The 19,259-nt window shown below is 47.8% G+C and overlaps 1 protein-coding gene across 1 annotated transcript; it reads left to right on the top strand.

The window, feature by feature from the left end:
- The first annotated feature begins 3,973 nt into the window (after window positions 1–3,973).
- Window positions 3,974–7,090, top strand: F5J12DRAFT_808353 (major facilitator superfamily domain-containing protein). Its single transcript, XM_051744712.1, has 18 exons — window positions 3,974–4,061; window positions 4,112–4,610; window positions 4,666–4,739; window positions 4,800–4,861; window positions 4,918–4,958; window positions 5,018–5,151; window positions 5,212–5,259; window positions 5,308–5,332; window positions 5,388–5,434; window positions 5,492–5,661; window positions 5,715–5,830; window positions 5,878–5,945; window positions 6,005–6,027; window positions 6,080–6,113; window positions 6,166–6,321; window positions 6,378–6,512; window positions 6,568–6,724; window positions 6,797–7,090. Exons 2-18 carry the CDS (start codon window positions 4,458–4,460, stop codon window positions 7,082–7,084), a joined length of 1,731 nt encoding a protein of 576 aa, XP_051603916.1. The 5' UTR covers window positions 3,974–4,061; window positions 4,112–4,457; the 3' UTR covers window positions 7,085–7,090.
- Window positions 7,091–19,259: the final 12,169 nt, after the last annotated feature.

The following is a 19,259-nucleotide window of genomic DNA, read 5'->3' as shown; positions in this document are numbered from 1 at the left end:
AATCCAAAAGAGAACTCGCACATCGTTGAACAGCTCCCCGATTTCGGCTGCAAGCCGTGAGTCAAAGGCACTTGCTGGTGCGTGACTGGTCCAGTGACGGCAAGAGTAGGATAAGTGAGGTGAGACGTAGTACTTGATGCGCTGATCTAAACCACCGATTTCTGTGTTGCACAGGTACGAACTGTCCAATTGGCATATGTTGAAACGCAAACTTTCGCGCATGACGCGCAGCGAAGCTAATGAGAGGTCCAGATGACCCTGCGACAAATCAACGAAGAAATCTTGGCTTCGGTCGAGGTCAGTCAGGTAGTCGTAGAAGGATGAATGCAGGGGGCGGACAGGGATGGATGAATCTGTGATACCACTCGGGAGAGAAGCCATAGGGCGGAGTATTATCTGAACATCGTAGTGGTCTGTCACTTGAGCGACCCTACAGCGCATGGCGTTCAGGGAAGCCACTGGAAGAGGTTCTAGCGTCCACAGGATTTGTCGCATGACAGAATGGAATCGCTGACGTGCCTTGGTCGGTTTGTCGATAATATCGCTAAGAATTACATTGTACATGTCGTCTAAAAGCGTCCTGCTTTCTTCCGGGGAGTGTGAGATGAGATCCTCAAACCGTTCTTTAGCAGTAACACCCCCTTTATGAGACTTGATGAACTCGCAAGCAAGACGAGCCCATTCGAAAAGACCATCAGATTTCTTCGCCAGCAATGTTAGGTCATTGTCTGGGAAGGTGTCGTTCAGGTTCCGCAACTTGTCAGTGATGAACAAACAAATATCACGTTCGGCGACGGTCGCAGAGGCAGTATCCATGGACCAGAGTTTAACGTGTTTAGCATGGTGCAGCGCATTGTGGATGTCGGGCAACGGCCGGGAGGTGATCAGAATGCGAAAGTTCGATGGAAGCTCGGCCATCTGTGTGGAAGTCAAGATACCAAGAATGTGCTCTCGAGTCGCTTCCGAGCCGCTTTCATCTAGCGTATCGATGACAATCACCACATTGCCGACAAGCGCACTCGGAAGTCTCGATACGGGTTCCAAGACAAGTTTCTGCCACTGCTGTGTGACATCAAGAGTGCCTCCCAGTGAATTGTCGGTCGCGATTGCATCTGCTAAGAGAGGTTTTAGCCTTATATCACGGTCGGCCATGTCGCGTGCAATGGTCGTGAATAACTTGTCGTGACGGCGTTCTGCTTGTCTGTCTCGTGCAAAACAAAAACACGAGCCGAGCCTGCCTAGTTCCTTATAACGCAGAGCAATAGTGTGAGCGATCGCAGATTTTCCTACGCCTGCTTGGCCAAAGAGCCAAAAGACGCGAGAAATACCAGGCTCCGGGGCCTCAATCCAGTCAACAATCTCAGCTAGAATTTCGACTCTTGTTCCATTCAAGCACTTCTTTGTCGTATTCAGCCCAGCTCCGGCTGCGTATGCAATACCTTCAAGATGCAAGACTTCCTCTATGTGAAGGTAAGTGCTAAACCGAAATTTCCAAAAAGGCTGCTAGAAACTTACCAACTCGCGCGAGCTGGCCGTGGACTCCATTACTGTGTTCCAGCATCTGCTGAATACCTGTATGAATATCGCGTATCGCATAGTCGCGAAATTGCTGCATCAACCCGTCCAATGCTGTATTGTAGCCAGAAACGATGGAATTCGTTTCGGATACAACGTTCTTGCCTAATCTAACCCCTGTTTGGAGTGTGAGCTGCAGCTTGACTCGGTAAGACTGATCAGCGCACAAAAACTCTTAGTCTCGGAATAATTGCCGATAAACTGGCCACATTCCCTCACTAACTGGGCGATTTCTAAGAGCGAATCCTTCATTGACGCGAACTTGGCTGACGTCTCTTCCTCCATAAGGAGTTTATAAGCCCTGCTAATCTTCGAAAGCAGAGCAGACATTGCTATATCGAGGTTCACTTGTGAGATGATTATCTGTCCCAAATCATCTCAGCTGAAAGGTTTCCGCTATCTGCGATCCACTGCACAGCACCTGTGATGTCCAGGACAGCACGCCGAGAGAAATTTTGGCGTATGAGTGAATCTGTTTATGTATGAGACAAATAGACATACGTATACTGCCCCAAGAGCCAACACGCACATTTGATATAGTACTGAGGAATGCGTCGAAGACCTTTAGCGGCTGGCTCTAGCCGTATTTGTGAAAAGTTTCCCCGGAGACGCTCGGGGTCACCCCGCGGCGCAGACGCAACGGCTGGATCAGTAACGTCCTCATTTGTGATCTGTGAGGAGGTATATATCAATATACAGGCACCATAACTCGAAGCACGGAGTGAAAGCACCTTCCTGGGCTCTCCAGTCGAGCTTCCTTCGACAGTGAGGTCGGGCTTGCCCGAGGCACCGTCATCATGCTCTGGGTGAACTAGTAAAGGCTACATGCGAATCTGAGTGATATACCTTCTAACAGAACTCGAAAATGATTTACACCTCCGCGACTACCTCCCTCGTTGGCGTCGGAATTATCAGATCTTGAATTACGCACCGAAGGTGTATTGGATGGGAACCTGAAGAACTGTACGCAGCTGAGCGCTCTCAAACGACCTGCTACCAATACGCGACTTGACGTACTTAGGTGAGGAAACCCTGATGTCCCTTGGATGCAACCCGTTGCTCTGCGAGTCCCTCCGGTGCTGAACCTACAAAGTGCAAATACAAGACGCGCGCTTACTTGGCGAGCTTCGTGGCTTGTGACCATCAACTTGCCTGCTATTCGCCGACGCCAACCTTTCACACTAACTTTTGAGGCATCATTTCGTTCCATGAATGGAATGTTGCTGTACTATGGAGAATTAACTGCGATCAAGAAGATAAGCGCTCGGTGCCCAGCCTGAGTAGAGGCTATGCACGCGAAACATGCAGTGATGGACTCCCTTTCCATTGTTGACTTCCAAACTCCGGGAGAAAGGGATCATAATTCATGGGACCAAGTTGGTCGGGATCACACTTCACCACTTTTGGTGTTTCTACACGCATGCCCGCCCGGCGTCAGCCCTGTATCATATCGAGAAGGTGGTGATCTGGGAGCAGCAGCGAGTTAGCGCAAGTGGGTGTACAGCAAGGTTGGGACAGTAAGCTGAGTGCATGGTCCGAATGGCGTAACTAACATCGACCCTCCGTAGTGTTGTGTGGTGGCAAAATCCTTGAAGAGTGTGTCGATCGGATACCTGCACAAATTCTCATTTATGATGCCTTAGTATGCCCATCCTTTCCGCGCTCTGCGACCTCCAAGTATTCTTCCCCACAGAATACGCGCCATGGCCCACTAGCCTGAGTTTTCTTTGTTTAGGACACTACAATGTACGGCTTTATGGCAGCTGGATCCCATTTTATGGAATCCAGACTTTTGGCTCACCGTAAGTATCACACGAATACGGATCACAACTTCTTGCAGAATTCTCTAGTTTATTATTCTTAGTCCTCCCGATCACTCTGATGGAGAAATCCAAGCCATCGCCTCTTCACGGTGACTTTCGTAATCCCCGCGACTCGTTGCGGCCGGCTTTCCATTCCGTGACTCACGCTCTTTGCGCCAACAGCGGAACTCCGGGAGGTAGCGGGAGATACGCAAGCAAAGTTATTGCCTGTTTTTGTTTTGTATTTGCATGCATAATATCACATAAGAGCTCAGTAACTTTCCCAGCATTGACAATGGGACGTTTGAATAGCTTCCGACTAACTTCCGACGCGTTCCGATTGCCCCAGGCTGCCAATCAGTGCAAGCTTCAAAGTTTTGGCCACTTACCGTGAGCTTCGCAAGATCTCATACATGATGAGGTGTTACTGAGATATTTCCTCTGATTTACCTACCATCCTTGGAAAAGCTCATATGAATGTGTGCAGTAAAAATCACTGGTGTCGATCTTGAAGTTTCAACGTTTCTTCTGTCTCCATGCATGCCACATGCGTTGCAAGAAACCACTACGTAATGGGTTTGTTGCTTTGCTGACTAAATTATGAGCGACAGTCAGCAAGGCACCGTCCCATGACATTTAATGACGCCACGTTCAGGCAACCTAGCGTTGGATTACCAACGTCATGTAGGTCTCTGACTTGGATCCCTGCAAGGCTGACAACTATCGGCATGTAGAACTGTCTACCGTTTGGGTGACATGATACGATCATCTCGTTGGCGCAGTACCCCTTTAGGAGTCGTGTTTGGTATATGCCAAGCCAGCTTGTCACGGAGATACCTCGTTATGAGTCAGCCTGATTTTGGACCGCGAGCAGTTAGGGGAAGAGACACTTATCAAGGCAACGTGAATATTTATAGCAAAGGCGGAACATCCCATAGTGATCAAGTCGACGTTGGTCGTCGGCATTCCACCCGGAACGCATATACCCCCAATTTCTCACCTGCCTTTGTAATGATGGCCGTATAAAATAACACTCCCACTAATAAGCTGTCCTAGTTCTGACTCCATCATTCGGGTTTTATGGCCTCAGCGACGCAAACAGAGAATTCCGGGCGCAAGGCTCCGCCGGGAGCATCATGGCAGGACCAGGAAGAGCTCGTTCTCCCCAAAAATCGATTGGGCATTGTATTTCTAGGCCTGATGTGCTCTGTTTTCCTAGCGGCTTTGGATCAGGTAAGTTCCCGGTGTGTCTTCAGAATCCATGTCCCTGATAGGCATCGGAGAGTAGACTATTGTCGCCACTGCACTCCCAACGATAGTAGCACAACTTGGTGGGGGTAGTCAGTACAGCTGGGTCGGCAGGTGTGTGCATTCTTCCCTTACTTTCGTAAATTGGTTGATGACAGTGCCGTTGCTGCTCAGTGCGTACATGCTGTCGGCCGGCGCTTTTGGCCCTCTGTATGGGAAATTATCCAATATGTTTGGTATGTACCTTTCCAGCTAACTTTTGTGTTTGTCACCCATCAACCATAATATGTAGGTCGTAAGCCGATACTCTATACTTCAATATGTACCTTTTTGGTAGGGTGTTCTTCCGTTCGTTTTCTATGCCCTGAGTGTTGTCTGAATTTTGTCACTAGCTTGGATCAGCGTTATGTGGGGCAGCCCAGAGCATGATATGGTTGATCGTTGCTCGTGCAGTACAGGGCATCGGTGGTGGAGGGATTATTCAACTTGTGATTATCACAATATCAGATATCGTTCCCCTGAAGGAGTAAGTTCTTAGCCACTTTCTCTTTCTTTTTCGGTTTTGCTTAGCTTTAATTCTTCACAGTCGAGGGCGATACGGGGGTTTTGTCGGTGCTACCTTTGGTGTGGCTAGGCAGGTATTTGTTCCTCTTGACACCAGGTTTTGCTGATTGGTATGCAGTGTCATTGGTCCACTGTTGGGCGGTGTGAGTCCTGGTTCTCAAGTGATTTTTCGTACCTCATTAGGATTGAATTCTGCAGGCCCTCACGGAACACGTTTCGTGGCGGTGGTGTTTCTTCATCAATTTGTGAGCATTCAGTAGCTGACCCAAGATTACGTCCATGTCCTAATTCCGCTTGTACAGGCCGACAGGTGGCGTTTCTGCAGTGATACTATTCATCTTCCTGAACCTCAACCCACACCAAAGTCGCCCTATCCACGAGCAGATTGCAGAACTTGACTTTGTCGGGCTCTTCTCTTTTGTCGGGGGTGTTGTGTGTCTACTTCTCGGATTCCAGTTCAGTCAGACAAGTTGTACGTGTTTCATCTCCTTGCAGACAGCTGGAACTAGAGGGGCATATCATCAGGGTCTGATGCCAAGACTATCGCTTTGCTCGTTGTTGGATGTACACTACTTGTTCTGGGAGGCGTCAATGAAGTATTCACCACACGCTCTGCAATTGTGCCTGCACGCCTTTTCAAGGTATGCAGTGACCACTATGCGACGTCCATTCAACTTACGGATTCAAGACTCGTACAACTGCAGTGTTGCTCGTCAGCGCATTTCTTCATGCTATTACGTTCTTCACCGCTACATAGTGAGTACTAATGTTCTGCATGTAGTATGTCTCACAAGCATCCATCGACCCGCTTTCAGTTATCTTCCACTTTATTATCAAGGTTCATGATCGGGTCACTTTTGCTTTCATGAATATGAACTGATACAATGCAGTCCTTGGTGCTAGTGCCACTGGTGCAGGAATCAGGTGGGATATTACTCCATGGAGCCTTCCCGTTCTGACCTAAGAATTCCTCTAGGATGATTCCTTTCTCACTGGGCACAGCTATTATGTCCATAGTCGCGGGAGTCATCAATTCTCGAACCGGCAAGTCCCGCCCCATAATATGGTCGGCGTATGCTATGATGACACTCGGATGGGGTCTCATGACTATGCTGGATTATAACTCAAACAAGTATGGGATACATTCTCGCAGTTGACTTCGTGGTCTCATCCAGGCACCATCCTCAGTGCGGAGAAGGAATTGTACCCATTCGTCGCGACCCTTGGTGTTGGGTGCTTATTCCAGGTTCCCATTATCGCTCTTCAAGCAGCAATGCCAATGAAAGACATGGCCACTGCTTCGAGTGCTTTCATGTTCCTTCGGTACGTCAGCGGTTACTGGCCGAAAGTGTGGTCGCCCCCTAATTTCTGCTGGTAGTACGGTCGGCGGAGCGGTCGGTATCTCCGTCGGTGAAGCCATTATCTCGAGTCTTCTTTCGAAGAAGATAGCGAGTATACCTGGAATAAGTTCATACGTCTCTGGATCTACCGCTGCACTGTTGAATGATGACGTCTCGTATCTGCATCTTATTCCGGTGAGTTTCGTTCTGGCTGGAGACTCCCAGGAGCCTTGATCATTTTGTAATACTTACCAACGTATTGCACAGGATGTCACCGTTCGTAATGCCATTCTGCATGCCTATTCCCGATCAATTAGTGCAATCTGGATCATGAATACGCCGATTTCAGGCGCTGCGTTGATTCTGATGCTATTCCTGCGGGAATACTCTATGACACGCAAGCTCGTGAGAAGTGAGGGGAGAAGTCCGAACGATGCTGAGATGGCGACTATAACGGAAGATGCAGAGTATAAAACAGAGGGGGAAGGGCACGGTGCAGATTTGACGCGAACAAACTCAATCGCTCTTGTTCCGAAGGAGGTTCAGGCCACATGAAAAGCATCAGGAAGCGAAAAAAAATGGTTTAAACCTGTTTAAACCCGTCACTGACTGGTCGTGACCGCGATTCCGTCATTCCCCGTCTCTCTGATGAGCAACTCTGATCTTGACATGCACATTTTTCTTACTGATAAGTATATACATCATATTTTATATGAGATCGTATGATCTCCAGCAACTAGATACGATAGCACGGATATTGGCCACTTGTTCATTTGGGACACCATAAATTTATGGCGGCTAGACCTCACTCCAAAGAATGCCGTGGAGAGTCTCTGCTTGAGAGCCACGCAGCAGACGGTACCCACTTGTAAGCATACGCTTACCACTACACCGCTCACGCTTTCTCGTCACGGTATCACATCTCCTATTGCGCCGTCTGGGCATGCGGATCCCCTCAGCTGTGTTGTGCTGTTTGGACTCTGGGGGCATATATATACTGGTGCTATCTGTATGCGCGGGTCATCATCTCTCACTGCGGAAACAGGTTTTTAATCAGGTTCGGGGATAGTCGGGTTAGTAATAATAGTTGTGCTATATGTCGAGGGAAGCCAAAGTTAATAATACCTTTGACTATAGTAGCTAAGTGTTCTTGTTTCCAAGTGTGGTCCCAACTTGATTCGCAAACTTATCACCATGGTAATCCTGACAATGCAGATAATATTCAGATCAGATTCGAGTGTGGTTATAGACTATGATATTGAGTTGCATTGTATTAATATCAATGATCCTCTCGACTTCAGTTGTGCTTTTCAGAATAGTAACATCAGATTACATTCAGTGTGCTCGCTATGATGACTGCTTTGAAAATGCTTTCCTGCCCCTGGCACCCCCCGAAAAAAAGTGTCCCACCTGTGTGCTTACTCGCACTCACCTCCTTTGCAAGTACTTGGTGTTTGTACTGTGGTACAGTACTATGTATTCCCAGAGACAACTGAGCAGCGGCGTGCAGCCTGGATTGCAGTCCTCAATGAGTCAAGAGGGTGTGACACGCAGGTGTCCTCATGTACCACAGACCCAAATGATGCCCTCAGGGCATCCCCAACATGGCCTTGGACCACAGAGAAACATGAGCGGCAGCACACAGCCTGGATTGCAGTCCTCAATGAGTCAAGAGGGTGTCACACACAGGTGTTCTCATGTACCACAGACCCAAATGATGCCCTCAGGGCATTCCCAACATGGCCTTCCATCTATACACAGCAGACTTGATGATCCATTCGCATCCAGGCCTGCTGCTCAATGAAGGGACCACGATGGTCCATCAGTCAGTACAAATCACACCTTTATTTATACTCCACTCACTTCATGCTTTGATTAAAGCTCTTTTTGCCAGAATTTTCCTTCCCACATCAGCTCCATGACACAATGGATCCCACAAGTCCCATTGATTCACTTGTTCCACAAGAGGGGTCATCTTATGACTATCAGGGAAGGGGTCAGTCAAACCAACCGCTCAAATTTACTTACCATAGCAGCGAGGGCACCCATAACCATATGTCCTTCTCATATGCCGGTGCATCTTCCCATGGTCAGTCAGTTGGTCAAGGGCAAAGTGAAACTCCTTTGGAAGATCATCAGAGTACTCTGTACTCAGCATCCCACTCCTGAAGTGCATCTTACCTGATGGAAGAGTCCAATTACAATCACACGAGCAACCAGAGTCTACATATGATGGTTGCCCAGCTAACAGCCAATCTGAAACATCTCAGTAAAGTGAACACTAACCTGGAGGACAAACTTACCAATATCAGAGAAGAGAACAAGTCCATCATCTCTCGTCTTAATGATGTCGAGGAGGTCCTTGCAGAGCTTTGAAGCAAAGTCATAGGTCACAAAGGGGCAACAAAGACGTGTTCAAACAATCATGTAGCTCTCAAGGTATGTATCAGCACTCCGTTCTTGCAATTGTATGTCAGTACTCACTTGGTACCATTAATTTTGAGTCCATTCTCCAACTGTTGTTCTGCCAGTTGTGCAGAATTGACTGTGATGGTAAAAAGCAGAATCGTGTTGCGGCCCTCACCACTATCAGGCCACTTGACAACAAACAAGCCTTTGAGATGACAAATGAAGGTGTACAGATTTGGCACCCGCACTGGCTTGGCAATGTTGATGATGAGGTGAATGCTAGATTTATCAGAGAAGTCGCCAAGTGTGCCTTTAATAATGAAAAGGTATTCTTCATAGCGATTGGGATTAATCATGTGTGCTCACCTGTGACCAACAGAGTCAGAGGGAACAAACCAAGATGAATTCCATACCCGACACATCCTTCACCCTACCAATAATCCTAGAGTGCGCCAAAACATATTTCTGAAGCATGTGTAAAAGGGCGAAAGAGCTTCATAGCGATCAAGGCACTTGCAAGTTTGAGGCAAGGCTTGAACATAGCTGGCAGCGAGCACAACGTATCACAGTAAGTATCTGTAGTTTTGACGAGTGATCATATGAACCCACCTGATACATTGTAGGTTGCTGCCACTCAACAGAAGGCTGCATTGCAATATGAAAAAGAAACTGGCAATGAGGGAGGAGGATCCTATGTAATACCATCAGCAAGGATATGAATTACACGATGACTTACTGAGATGGCTGAAACATGGGCATCTGCAGACCCCAACTTAACCCCACCAGTACCAATGTTAGCACCGAAGTTGACAACACACGCTTGAGTTGCACAAAAGGTATCATTGCCAAGTTCTGGTGACATTGTTGTTAGGGAGATTTCTATGGTCTGGTGTATGGCCATGAGTGGAAGACACATGAACAATAATTAGCCACATGTACCACAGGGCCTTGGGAGTTTGGCTTGAAAGAGAGCATAACATTTTGGATGCTGGTTGGGACATGAAGTTGAAGGATGTGTGGCCTACATTTGATGACTGTTGGGGGACCAACAAACTCAATTTTGTTGGCTTGTAAGGTTGGAACCATCTGGTTAGCATCAATATGGAACTTTTGGAGGTGAGTAGATAGGCTGGAGGACTTGAGTACCACATACCTTGGGTTGGTTCATGGTGTACATGGCAAACCAGTGAACTTGGAGACCAAGGAAAATTTTCGCAAAGTCCATTATTTTTTCTGAGGGGTGCAAGGGTGGTGTTATGCCCGAGCGCAGTGACTTCTTCAAATGGAATAGGCACAAAGCACGTGAGGTGGGAGTCTATGGGCCAAACTTGTCGTAACCCCTATGGCTGAGTTATTACAATAATCTGACAGAGGTTCTGTCTGCTGGTGAAGTCCAAAATTGGTTCGCATGGAGAGAGAACGAGGATTAGAGTAATGGGATGAAGCTCAGTTGCAAGCTATCGAAAAACTGCAGATACAGGATGAAGTACATAGGATTATATACTCCTAAGTATGAGTACCGTACCAGTCACGAGTGATGCATCGCGATGCGTATCTGCAGTAATCAACGAATTCATCAATGAAATAGAAAAGAGTCATACGGTGTCAAAGATGGGGGTAGGCAGGGAAATGAAGGCTATACCAACTGCGCAATCAATGTGCAGCGAGGAGCCAGACACCGGATCTATAGTACAACACATGAGTCAGGGAAACAAGTCATCGAACCAAGAAGTAAACATGTTGTCCATCAGGAGACAACGGGAGCGGATCTAGGAAGCAGTGCTGGAGGTGACAGGTATTGGAAATACCTCCACAGTTTGTGATCCAAGCATTCCTTGAAGCATCCAGGCCCCTAGGATGGCGACGGTTATTAGGGATGCAACTAGGCACGTGACACACGTGACTGCGAAGAGTCAGAAAAGGAAAGACCCCTGACAGAAGCATAACATCACCCCCCCTCTAAGGTCCTCAGACCCTTGAGGATGAAGCGGGAGCTGCATTGGAATGGTGGGTGGAAAGGGGTCTGCGAGTAGTATAGATGCAGGAATGCGTCCTAGTGGCGATGGGCGATGATGGCGATGGAGTATGCGGTTCCTCGAGGGACGGAGTAAAATGGGAGCCACATCTGTTCCGACACGACCAATGTCCCAGGTAACAACACTGGAAACATGCGTGTTGGTATAGAGGGTGGTCAGGAGGAACAGGGGACTGTCCTCTGAGGTAGAACCGAAGTTGATCAGTAGGGATGGGGATGAAGGGAGCCGAAGGGAGAGGATCGGCGGAGTGGACGGCATTAAAATAGTTTTTATGAATTCCTGCCCACGACGCGTCCTGGAGCAAAACCTCCCAAGAGGAGTTGTGAGTACCAGTACCGAGGTGGGCACCAACCTCTTTAAACAGCTCTCCTGAGTCCACAAACCCTAACTCCATAGAGCGCCACTTCTCTTCCTTCTCCTGATCTGTAAGATCCTTCTTAATCTCCGAAGCTGATGGTTCCTCTTGCTTCAGGACAATGCGATCAAGAAGTCGAGAAGCAGGTGGAGTGAGAAACTCACCAATTTGTTGTTGCTGTAAATGATGATATGCTCCTCCAGTTATGGCTTCGGTAAGATCCGAAGAAGCTTTTTCGAGCATGTTGATCATGATGACTTCCAACAGCGGAGCTGTACTGCTTAGCTTCCAAGTACAGATTTTTGATACCAGCCCATTGATTATGTCTGACGCTCTGTAGATTTTAGACAACATCCCAAAATACTCAACCTGTTCTGGTGAGCACCCATTAATGTTGTCCCCGTCGTCAAAGATGTCAAGTGCCCTAACAATGTCCAAGTAGTCACTTGCTGAGACTGGTAGTCACTGCTGGTCAAGCTGGGCAGTGGCAGCCGTTGTGAGGAGGTCAAGGGCTGCACGTTGAGCTGCTGTCGGAGTAGGTGGTGAAGGTGGTGTGTAGGTTGGTAGGTTCAGCAGCATTGGAGCTACTGGTGGCAGTTGCTGGGTGATTCGGGGTCATTGTCAGGGCGCGCCTTACCCTTTCCCTTTCAGTTACTGTCCTCACTGGGGAGGGCTCTGGCCTTGGGGGCGGGGACCCGATGCACCAAGAACCCCTTGAGTGGACGCGGTCCACTAATGTGGGAGACGGGGGGCGATACTGGACGGGATTGAGAGACGGGCGAGGAGAGCCCGGAGATATAAAAGCCAGCAGGGGATGTTGGAGGCAAGGTTGGGGCATAGATAGCGACGGGGGGTATGAGCCTGTCAGTCGTCGGCGTGGTAAACGGATTCTGAGGAGTAGGGGAGGTCGGCATAGTCATTTTCAGTGTTGGTAGAATGGGGGGAGTCCATTTAACTTTTGAGGTGTCAGGCAAGCTTGTACTGGTCGAGGGCTTCCGAGGCATGGTCTTTTATGTTTTCTTCAGGTTCCCACATATTTGACGAATGAGGGAACCCTTTCCACTTGACCAGGTACCGTCTCTTTCCTCTACGACCATCAAGCTTGTGATTCAGAATTGACTCGACCTCCCATTCAATTTCATCGTCGACTAATTCCGGAAGGGAAGCTGCGGGTGCAGCTCCATAAGTATCATTTTCAATAAATGGAAAGATACGAGAGGCATGAAACACGGGGTGAACCTTCCAAGTTTCTGGAAGGTCCAATTGGAAAGCCACCAGGGAGACGACTTGAGTCACCTCAAAGGGGCCAAGGCAATGGGGCACGATCTTGTTGCATTGGTTTTTGATTCGAAAGATGACTCGTATCCAGGAGTACCTTATCTCCTATCTTCGGCGCAACATAAGTTCCTTTTGATCGCAGTTTCATTGACTCCTGTGCCTTTTTATGAGCAAGGATGGCAACATCCCGGTTTGACGTGAGTCGTTCCAGCCATTCATCGACCGAAGGTACTGGAGTGATCCGTACTTCAGGGTATGGGGCAGGGTTGTATCCAAGGATGAGTGAAAAGGGGGTCATTTGATGTACTGGAGTGGACCTGGGCAGTTATGAGCGAACTTGGCGGAAGGTAACTTGGCAGCCCAAGAGTTCAGGAACTCGGAGCAATACAGCTGTAGGTACCCTTCCACCTCTTGGTTGACACATTCGCTTTCTCCATTGGTCTGCAGGTGGTATCCAGTAGACAACTTGGTTTTGACCCCTATTGCCTTGTATAATTCTTTGGTAAATGATGATGCGAACTGAGGTCTGCGATCAGAGATGACAGACTCTGGAATTCCATATCAGGCATATATGAACCAATGGAACATCCTGGCAAGCCCTTCGGAGTCTATAGTCTTATGACATGGTAGGAACAGCACAGCCTTGGTAAGGCCCTGATCGACAACCATGAGAATAGAGTCAAACTTTTCATCTCCCGAGATCGGGAGGTCTGTAATGAGATCCATGGAGATTTGCTGGAATGGGAAGGCTGTTTTTGGGGTTTCATGGGGAACAACCAGGGGTGTCAGAGGATGCATAATGACCTTGGTGGTCTGACAGACCGGGCATCCTGCGACTGTAAGCCTTAATGTCTTTTCCCATACCTTCCCACCATACTTCTTTGCACATTTTTGCGAACATCGCCTTTTGTCCTGGGTGACTGGAGGACTCGTGATCATGGTAAGTTCGCATACAATGGTGTCGATGTTCTGGGGGGATATACAGTCTAGTTGTTCCGAACCTTTTTGTTCCGTCTTGCATGAGTGTTATGTTGTCAGAGGGTTCCTGGACCTGTCGAAACTTTTGACGAATTGTTCTTGACTGCATTCATACAGGTCGGCAGAGATGGCGTAAACACCCTTAGCTCCTTTGGTTATTTCCTCAGAAGGGTGCAAGCATCAGGCAGCCGATTCCCTTTTGACGTGTCCTCATGTGGGTGGGAATACGGCTTGGGGGTTTTAGCCTTCTCTTTTCGAGATGGAACCCATCCAATACAGCACAAGCGGTTGATTTTCTGTTGTTTTTGTAGTTTTGTAATAGAAAACAAGGGTGAAACGAGACAAATTTGGGAGTCCACCCCCCACAAAAGCCAAAGGTCTGGGGGAAGGACCATGGCAATGGGAGCAGGCTCGGTGGATTCATTCTTCTGTGAAAGAGTGTCGGCGGGAACCTGGAGGCGACTGGCCTGCCAGGAGAAACGAATGGGGTAAGACTGCACAGTGGCAGCCCAACAAGCTTGACAAGGGGTGAGCTGTTGAGGCTCACTGGTAATACTCGAGATTCTTGTGATCCGTGAAGACCACAGTAGGCTCGACAGGGGACAGGAGGTATGGACGGAACGCCTTCAGGGCTTGGATAACAGCGAGCATCTCAAGGTCATAGACCTGATAGTGCTGCTCCATGCCCACTAAGGACTGCAAGAGGTAAGAACAGGGGTGCCACTCGTTATCAGATCCTTTCTGCACAAGAACTGCGCCCATTCTGAGTTTCGAAGCATCAGTGAACAGGGTGAAAGGCTTCAAAAAGTCAGGGATAGAGAGGACCAGGAGCTGAGCATAACAAAGATTTAAGTTTCTCGAACGCCGAGTTGTGTTCATCTGTCCATTGATAGGACACCCCTTTCTTGGTGAGATCGTGTAAGGGACGAGTGATACTTGAAAAGGAGGGGATGAATTTCCGGTAGAAATTACAGAACCCAAGGAAGTGTCGGAGTCCAGTTAAATTGTCTGGGGCTTCCCAGGTGCTGATCGCATCGGTCTTCATCGGCGAAGTCTCGATATGTCTGCGACCTATAATCATTCCCAAAAACTCAATCTCCTCAGCCTCGAAGACACATTTGCTAATCTTGAGGCGAAGACCTTCCTTGGCACAGATTTGGAGGAACTCTCTAACATGGGACCGGAGTTCTTCTTTAGTCTTGCCATGAATTGTGATGTTGTCCATATATCCGACCTGCTTTCCTCTTTGAGAGGCGAAGGTTTGGTCCATATAGCACTGGAAAGAGGGCAGTGAGTTGCATTGGCCGAAGAACATTACCTGTCGGCTCGAACAACCCTCTTGGCGTGATGAACGCCCCTTTCCACTCGTCACCTTCCTTTACCCGGAGGTTGGTAAAACCCCATCGGATGTCAAACTTGGCATAGTACTTCAATTCGACCAATTCATCGAACAAGGCCTGTGCATTCAGTAACGGATGAGCATCTGGAATGGTGAACGAATTTAGATAGCAGTAGTCTTGAATTAACCGCTTCTTTCCATCCTTCTTTGCTACGAAGAATACCGGCGCAGCTTGTGGTGACGTTGACGGTTGAATCTTGTGACATTTAAGATTTTTGTCAAGGAATTCATCTAACACTTTTAACTCCTCCAGGGACATCGGATAAACTGTTGCCTTCTTGGGCTTGAAGTCTTCTCGTAAACGGATCTCGTGATCAAGACCCGGTCGATGCTTCAGCAACAGGATGTCCTCTTTGGAGAACACTTGTGCAAATTCTTCATATTCCTTTGGAAGTAAAACTTCCTCCTTAGCCGAGGATAAGGCAGCCTTGAGTTCTGTCGAAAGAGTGGTTTTATTAATATTACTTACCACCGGTTCCTTTTCAGAACTGTCGTTGTTGAACTTTACCATGTATCCTTCATAATGCGGCACATGGTCCCTAATATAATAGTCAGTTTCGCAGTTAGGAACAAACCCATCATCCCAGCAGGTTATTTTGTTGTTGACCCAGTCCATTCTTGGCCTGAACTCGCAAAGGAAAGGCATTCTGAGCAGAATGTGTTCCTTCCCAACCAGGGGCCCGACAAAACACTTGACGTGGATAACATGATTCTTGATGATCATGCGAAGCATGACTTTCCGAGAGATCCACTCCACATCTTTTCCAGTAAAGGACGTCATCTTGAAGCGATTCTTGACGCGATATGTCGGTATCTTCAGGTGTTGAACGATCTGCTCAGAGATGAGGGATACCTCTGCACCTGAGTCAATGCAGCACATTACTCCTGCCATGAAATCCGGTAACCACACCCTTCCAAGAGGAGAACCAATGCGCATGACAGATTCATCCTCTATGGAAGTAGTACAGATTACAGAAGACATGTACATGGGACCTGCCTTAGGAGTTTCGGCAGTCCCATTTAAAAATTTATCCCAGCCACTTTCATTTCGTTGGGATTAGTGTGACGATTCCCCATGAAGGCTTCCTTCTTTCCGTCATCCGAGATGACCACACGGATTTCCTTCGGGGACTTCGATCTTGATTTGGTACAGTCACGTCAATAGTGACCCTTTGCTCCGCATTTGAAGCACGTAATTTTGGAGTTTGAACATCTAACATTCCATTTGCGTTTGTCAATGTCCATCGCATCAGGATCTCAGGAACCTCCACGGTAATGAACAAACTTTCGTTCATACCGAGATTCCTTCCCTTCAAGGATATGCTTTGTCACAATCGCTGTTCTTGCTTCCCCTGTGCACTGGATCCACTCGATTACCATGGAAGGCATGCACCCTGAATTCAGAACCCATTCGCGATACTCTTTGTTTAATCCTTTTCCGAAGAAGATCCCTGCTTCACATGATTCTTCTTTTAACTGAGCCTTGTTGACAAGCCCGGTAAACTTGGCAATGTACAACTCAAGTTCTCGTTTTCCTTGAGTGATGTTGGAGAGCTGGAGAATTGCCAAAGCAGTTTGGTCGCCGGACTCAAAGGTGGCTTTGAGTCTTTCAACGAACCTCTGGAAGGTGTCAGAGTACCAGATGGTTCCATCAAGCAACTTGTTTTCATTTTGGTAATTTTCTGTGAATGAAATGGTGGCTCCTTTCGTCATATATGTAAGGGCAAATGAGATCTTGAGAGATTCCATGTTATAGACATGCTTGTTAAGGTTCAGGTAACCTTCGACCTGCGTGATCCAGGTCTGAAGCCCATTGTGGCTTCCGTCGTATTCACCGGGGCGCCTGACATTAAACTCCCGACCTCCGTTGGGTGGGCGGACATCATACGAGTTGTCCGGATCTACTGAGGCCTTACCCTTACTGGACCCACCAATGGGATCCTCTGGGGGAATTACCTTTCCGTAGTTCCGAGCATACCAAGCTCGTAGAGCTGAGTCCGTGGGCGTACCTGTTGGAAAGGGATCGCTTGACTGTCCACTGGCTATCTTGCGCCAGTCTTCCGCCAAAGAGCGTCTCTGTTCATCCAACTTTTCCTTCAGCTCCATTTCAGAGAAAACCTTCGACAGCATCTCAGGGGCTGACTCTCCATGACCAAGTGTCATGGACATAACGGGTAACTTGTGCGCTTCTTGTTCTTCTTTGAGGACTGATCCGTAAGAAGTATCGGACTTCTGATCGTCTTCTTCTTCTGAACTAAGTGCAACTTCCTTATCCCTAAATTGGGACAAATAGGACAACCTGGGATTACTTGCTGTGGCTGACGGCCCAAGTCTTCCAGGTATCAGCGGCAAAGGCAGGTTCCTTCCAAGTCCTAGAGGAGTATTATGGGGTGGGACTGGAGGTCTCGACTTTTGAGGATTAGACACTTTAACAAGAAGTGATAACGAAGGCTGAGGGAGGATTTATTTCTCAAAAGAAACCTGTCAGCATAAGGGGTTTGGTTTTGCGCGAGTGGCTTTACACATAGGGAGATGCGAGTGTGGACTTTAGGGAGGCGATCTATTAAAGCCTAGTGGCTGCCTGTAGAGCGGTGAATTTGATTAAGGGAGGAGGGATGCTTCTCAATTTTGTTACTTGTCCAAAGAGCAAGGTTGAGGAGCAGGATGTGTTGAAAGCAAGTTAGTCTTTACACTGAGGGAGACCAACGAGCCTTGGTAGACTTGATATTGGTTTGTTGAAGTTTAGTAACTGAGGGATGAGTAGACTTTCGTGAAGAGGTCGACGAGTCCCGAAAACTACACTTGAGTTTTTCGATTTTGTTATGCCCGAGCGCGGTGACTTCTTCAAATGGAATAGGCACGAAGCACGCAAGGTGGGAGTCTACAGGCCAAACTTGTCGTAACCCCTATGGCTGAGTTATTACAATAATCTGACAGAGGTTCTGTCTGCTGGCGAAGTCCAAAATCGGTTCGCATGGAGAGAGAACGAGGATTAGAGTAATGGGATGAAGCTCAGTTGCAAGCTATTGAAAAACTGCAGATACAGGACGAAGTACATAGGATTATATACTCCTAAGTACGAGTACCGTACCAGTCACGAGTGACGCATCGTGACGTGTATCCGCAGTAATCAACGAATTCATCAATGAAATAGAAAAGAGTCATACGGTGTCAAAGATGGGGGTAGGCAGGGAAACGAAGGCTATACTGGCTGCACAATCAATGCGCAGTGAGGAGCCAGACACTGGATCTATAGTACAACACATGAGTCAGGGAAACAAGTCATCGAACCAAGAAGTAAACATGTTGTCCATCAGGAGACAATGGGAGCAGATCTAGGAAGCAGTGCTGGAGGTGACAGGTATTGGAAATACCTCCACAGTTTGTGATCCAAGCATTCCTTGAAGCATCCGGGCCCCTAGGATGGCGATGGTTATTAGGGACATGACTAGGCATGTGACGCACGTGACCACGAAGAGTCGGAAAAGGAAAGACCCCTGACAGAAGTGTAACAGGTGGCAAGAGCCACTCTTCTGATGGTATTATAGTTGGACTATGGCCAATGGAGTCGAGCATAGTCAGGGTGGCAAAATGCATGTACGAGAGGTCAGGCTATTGGTGTATTGCCTATATTTGGATCTTGCCTACGTCGGATTATTTGGATATGTTACTCAAAAATCATTGAGTCGGACTTTACTCAGACTAATAGCTATATCTTACAAAAAAAAATCAAGGTCGGATTATCTACATTTGGAGAATCTGGTTATGCCCCCTGCTAAAATTTCGTTTCCACAGTACTATGTCTCTTTCTCCTCTCTCTCTCTCTCTATATATATATATCGATCTACCTGTATCAGTGTGTGCGCTTGATCACTTAATATCACATGCCTGTCCATGTTCTGTTGTCGTTGTGGTCCGCTCTGAGTGTACTCACCCCACAGTGGTGAGTTCCACCACTCTCAAAATCTGTAGTGCACCACATTTCCAAGTGCACTACACCAGGCAAGTGTTCTCTCAGTAGTGAGCTCATAAAATGTAGGTCAATGGGAGTGTTCGTGGCCGATTACAGACGTATGAGGTGATTTATGTTCAATGATATCGTCCAATTTTCTACGTGTTGGAAGCCCTTTGGACGCTCTCGTGTAAGGATGCAGTTTTCGAGTGTTCTTGCGCTGAAGTATGTACCAGTGGTAGGGGGAGGAAACCCGCTCTCTCGACGATCTAAGAAACATTTCTCGTTACCGCCTAACAGCCTTTCTTGGATGACACTTCTCT

The sequence above is a fragment of the Pisolithus orientalis genome (genome assembly GCF_024613125.1).
Source record: "Pisolithus orientalis strain OTSU chromosome Unknown F5J12scaffold_4, whole genome shotgun sequence".
In the NCBI taxonomy this organism is placed as follows: Eukaryota; Fungi; Basidiomycota; class Agaricomycetes; order Boletales; family Pisolithaceae; genus Pisolithus; species Pisolithus orientalis.
The sequence above is the reverse complement of the archived record's forward strand: the minus strand, read 5'-3'. Positions and strand labels throughout refer to the sequence as shown.

Coding starts and splice junctions, on each gene's coding strand:
- F5J12DRAFT_808353 (XM_051744712.1), top strand. CDS start 4,458: ATGGCCTCAGCGACGCAAACAGAGAATTCCGGGCGCAAGGCTCCGCCG. Junction 5,333..5,387: donor TTGGTCCACTGTTGGGCGGT/GTGAGTCCTGGT, acceptor TGAATTCTGCAG/GCCCTCACGGAACACGTTTC. Junction 5,831..5,877: donor TGCCTGCACGCCTTTTCAAG/GTATGCAGTGAC, acceptor TACGGATTCAAG/ACTCGTACAACTGCAGTGTT.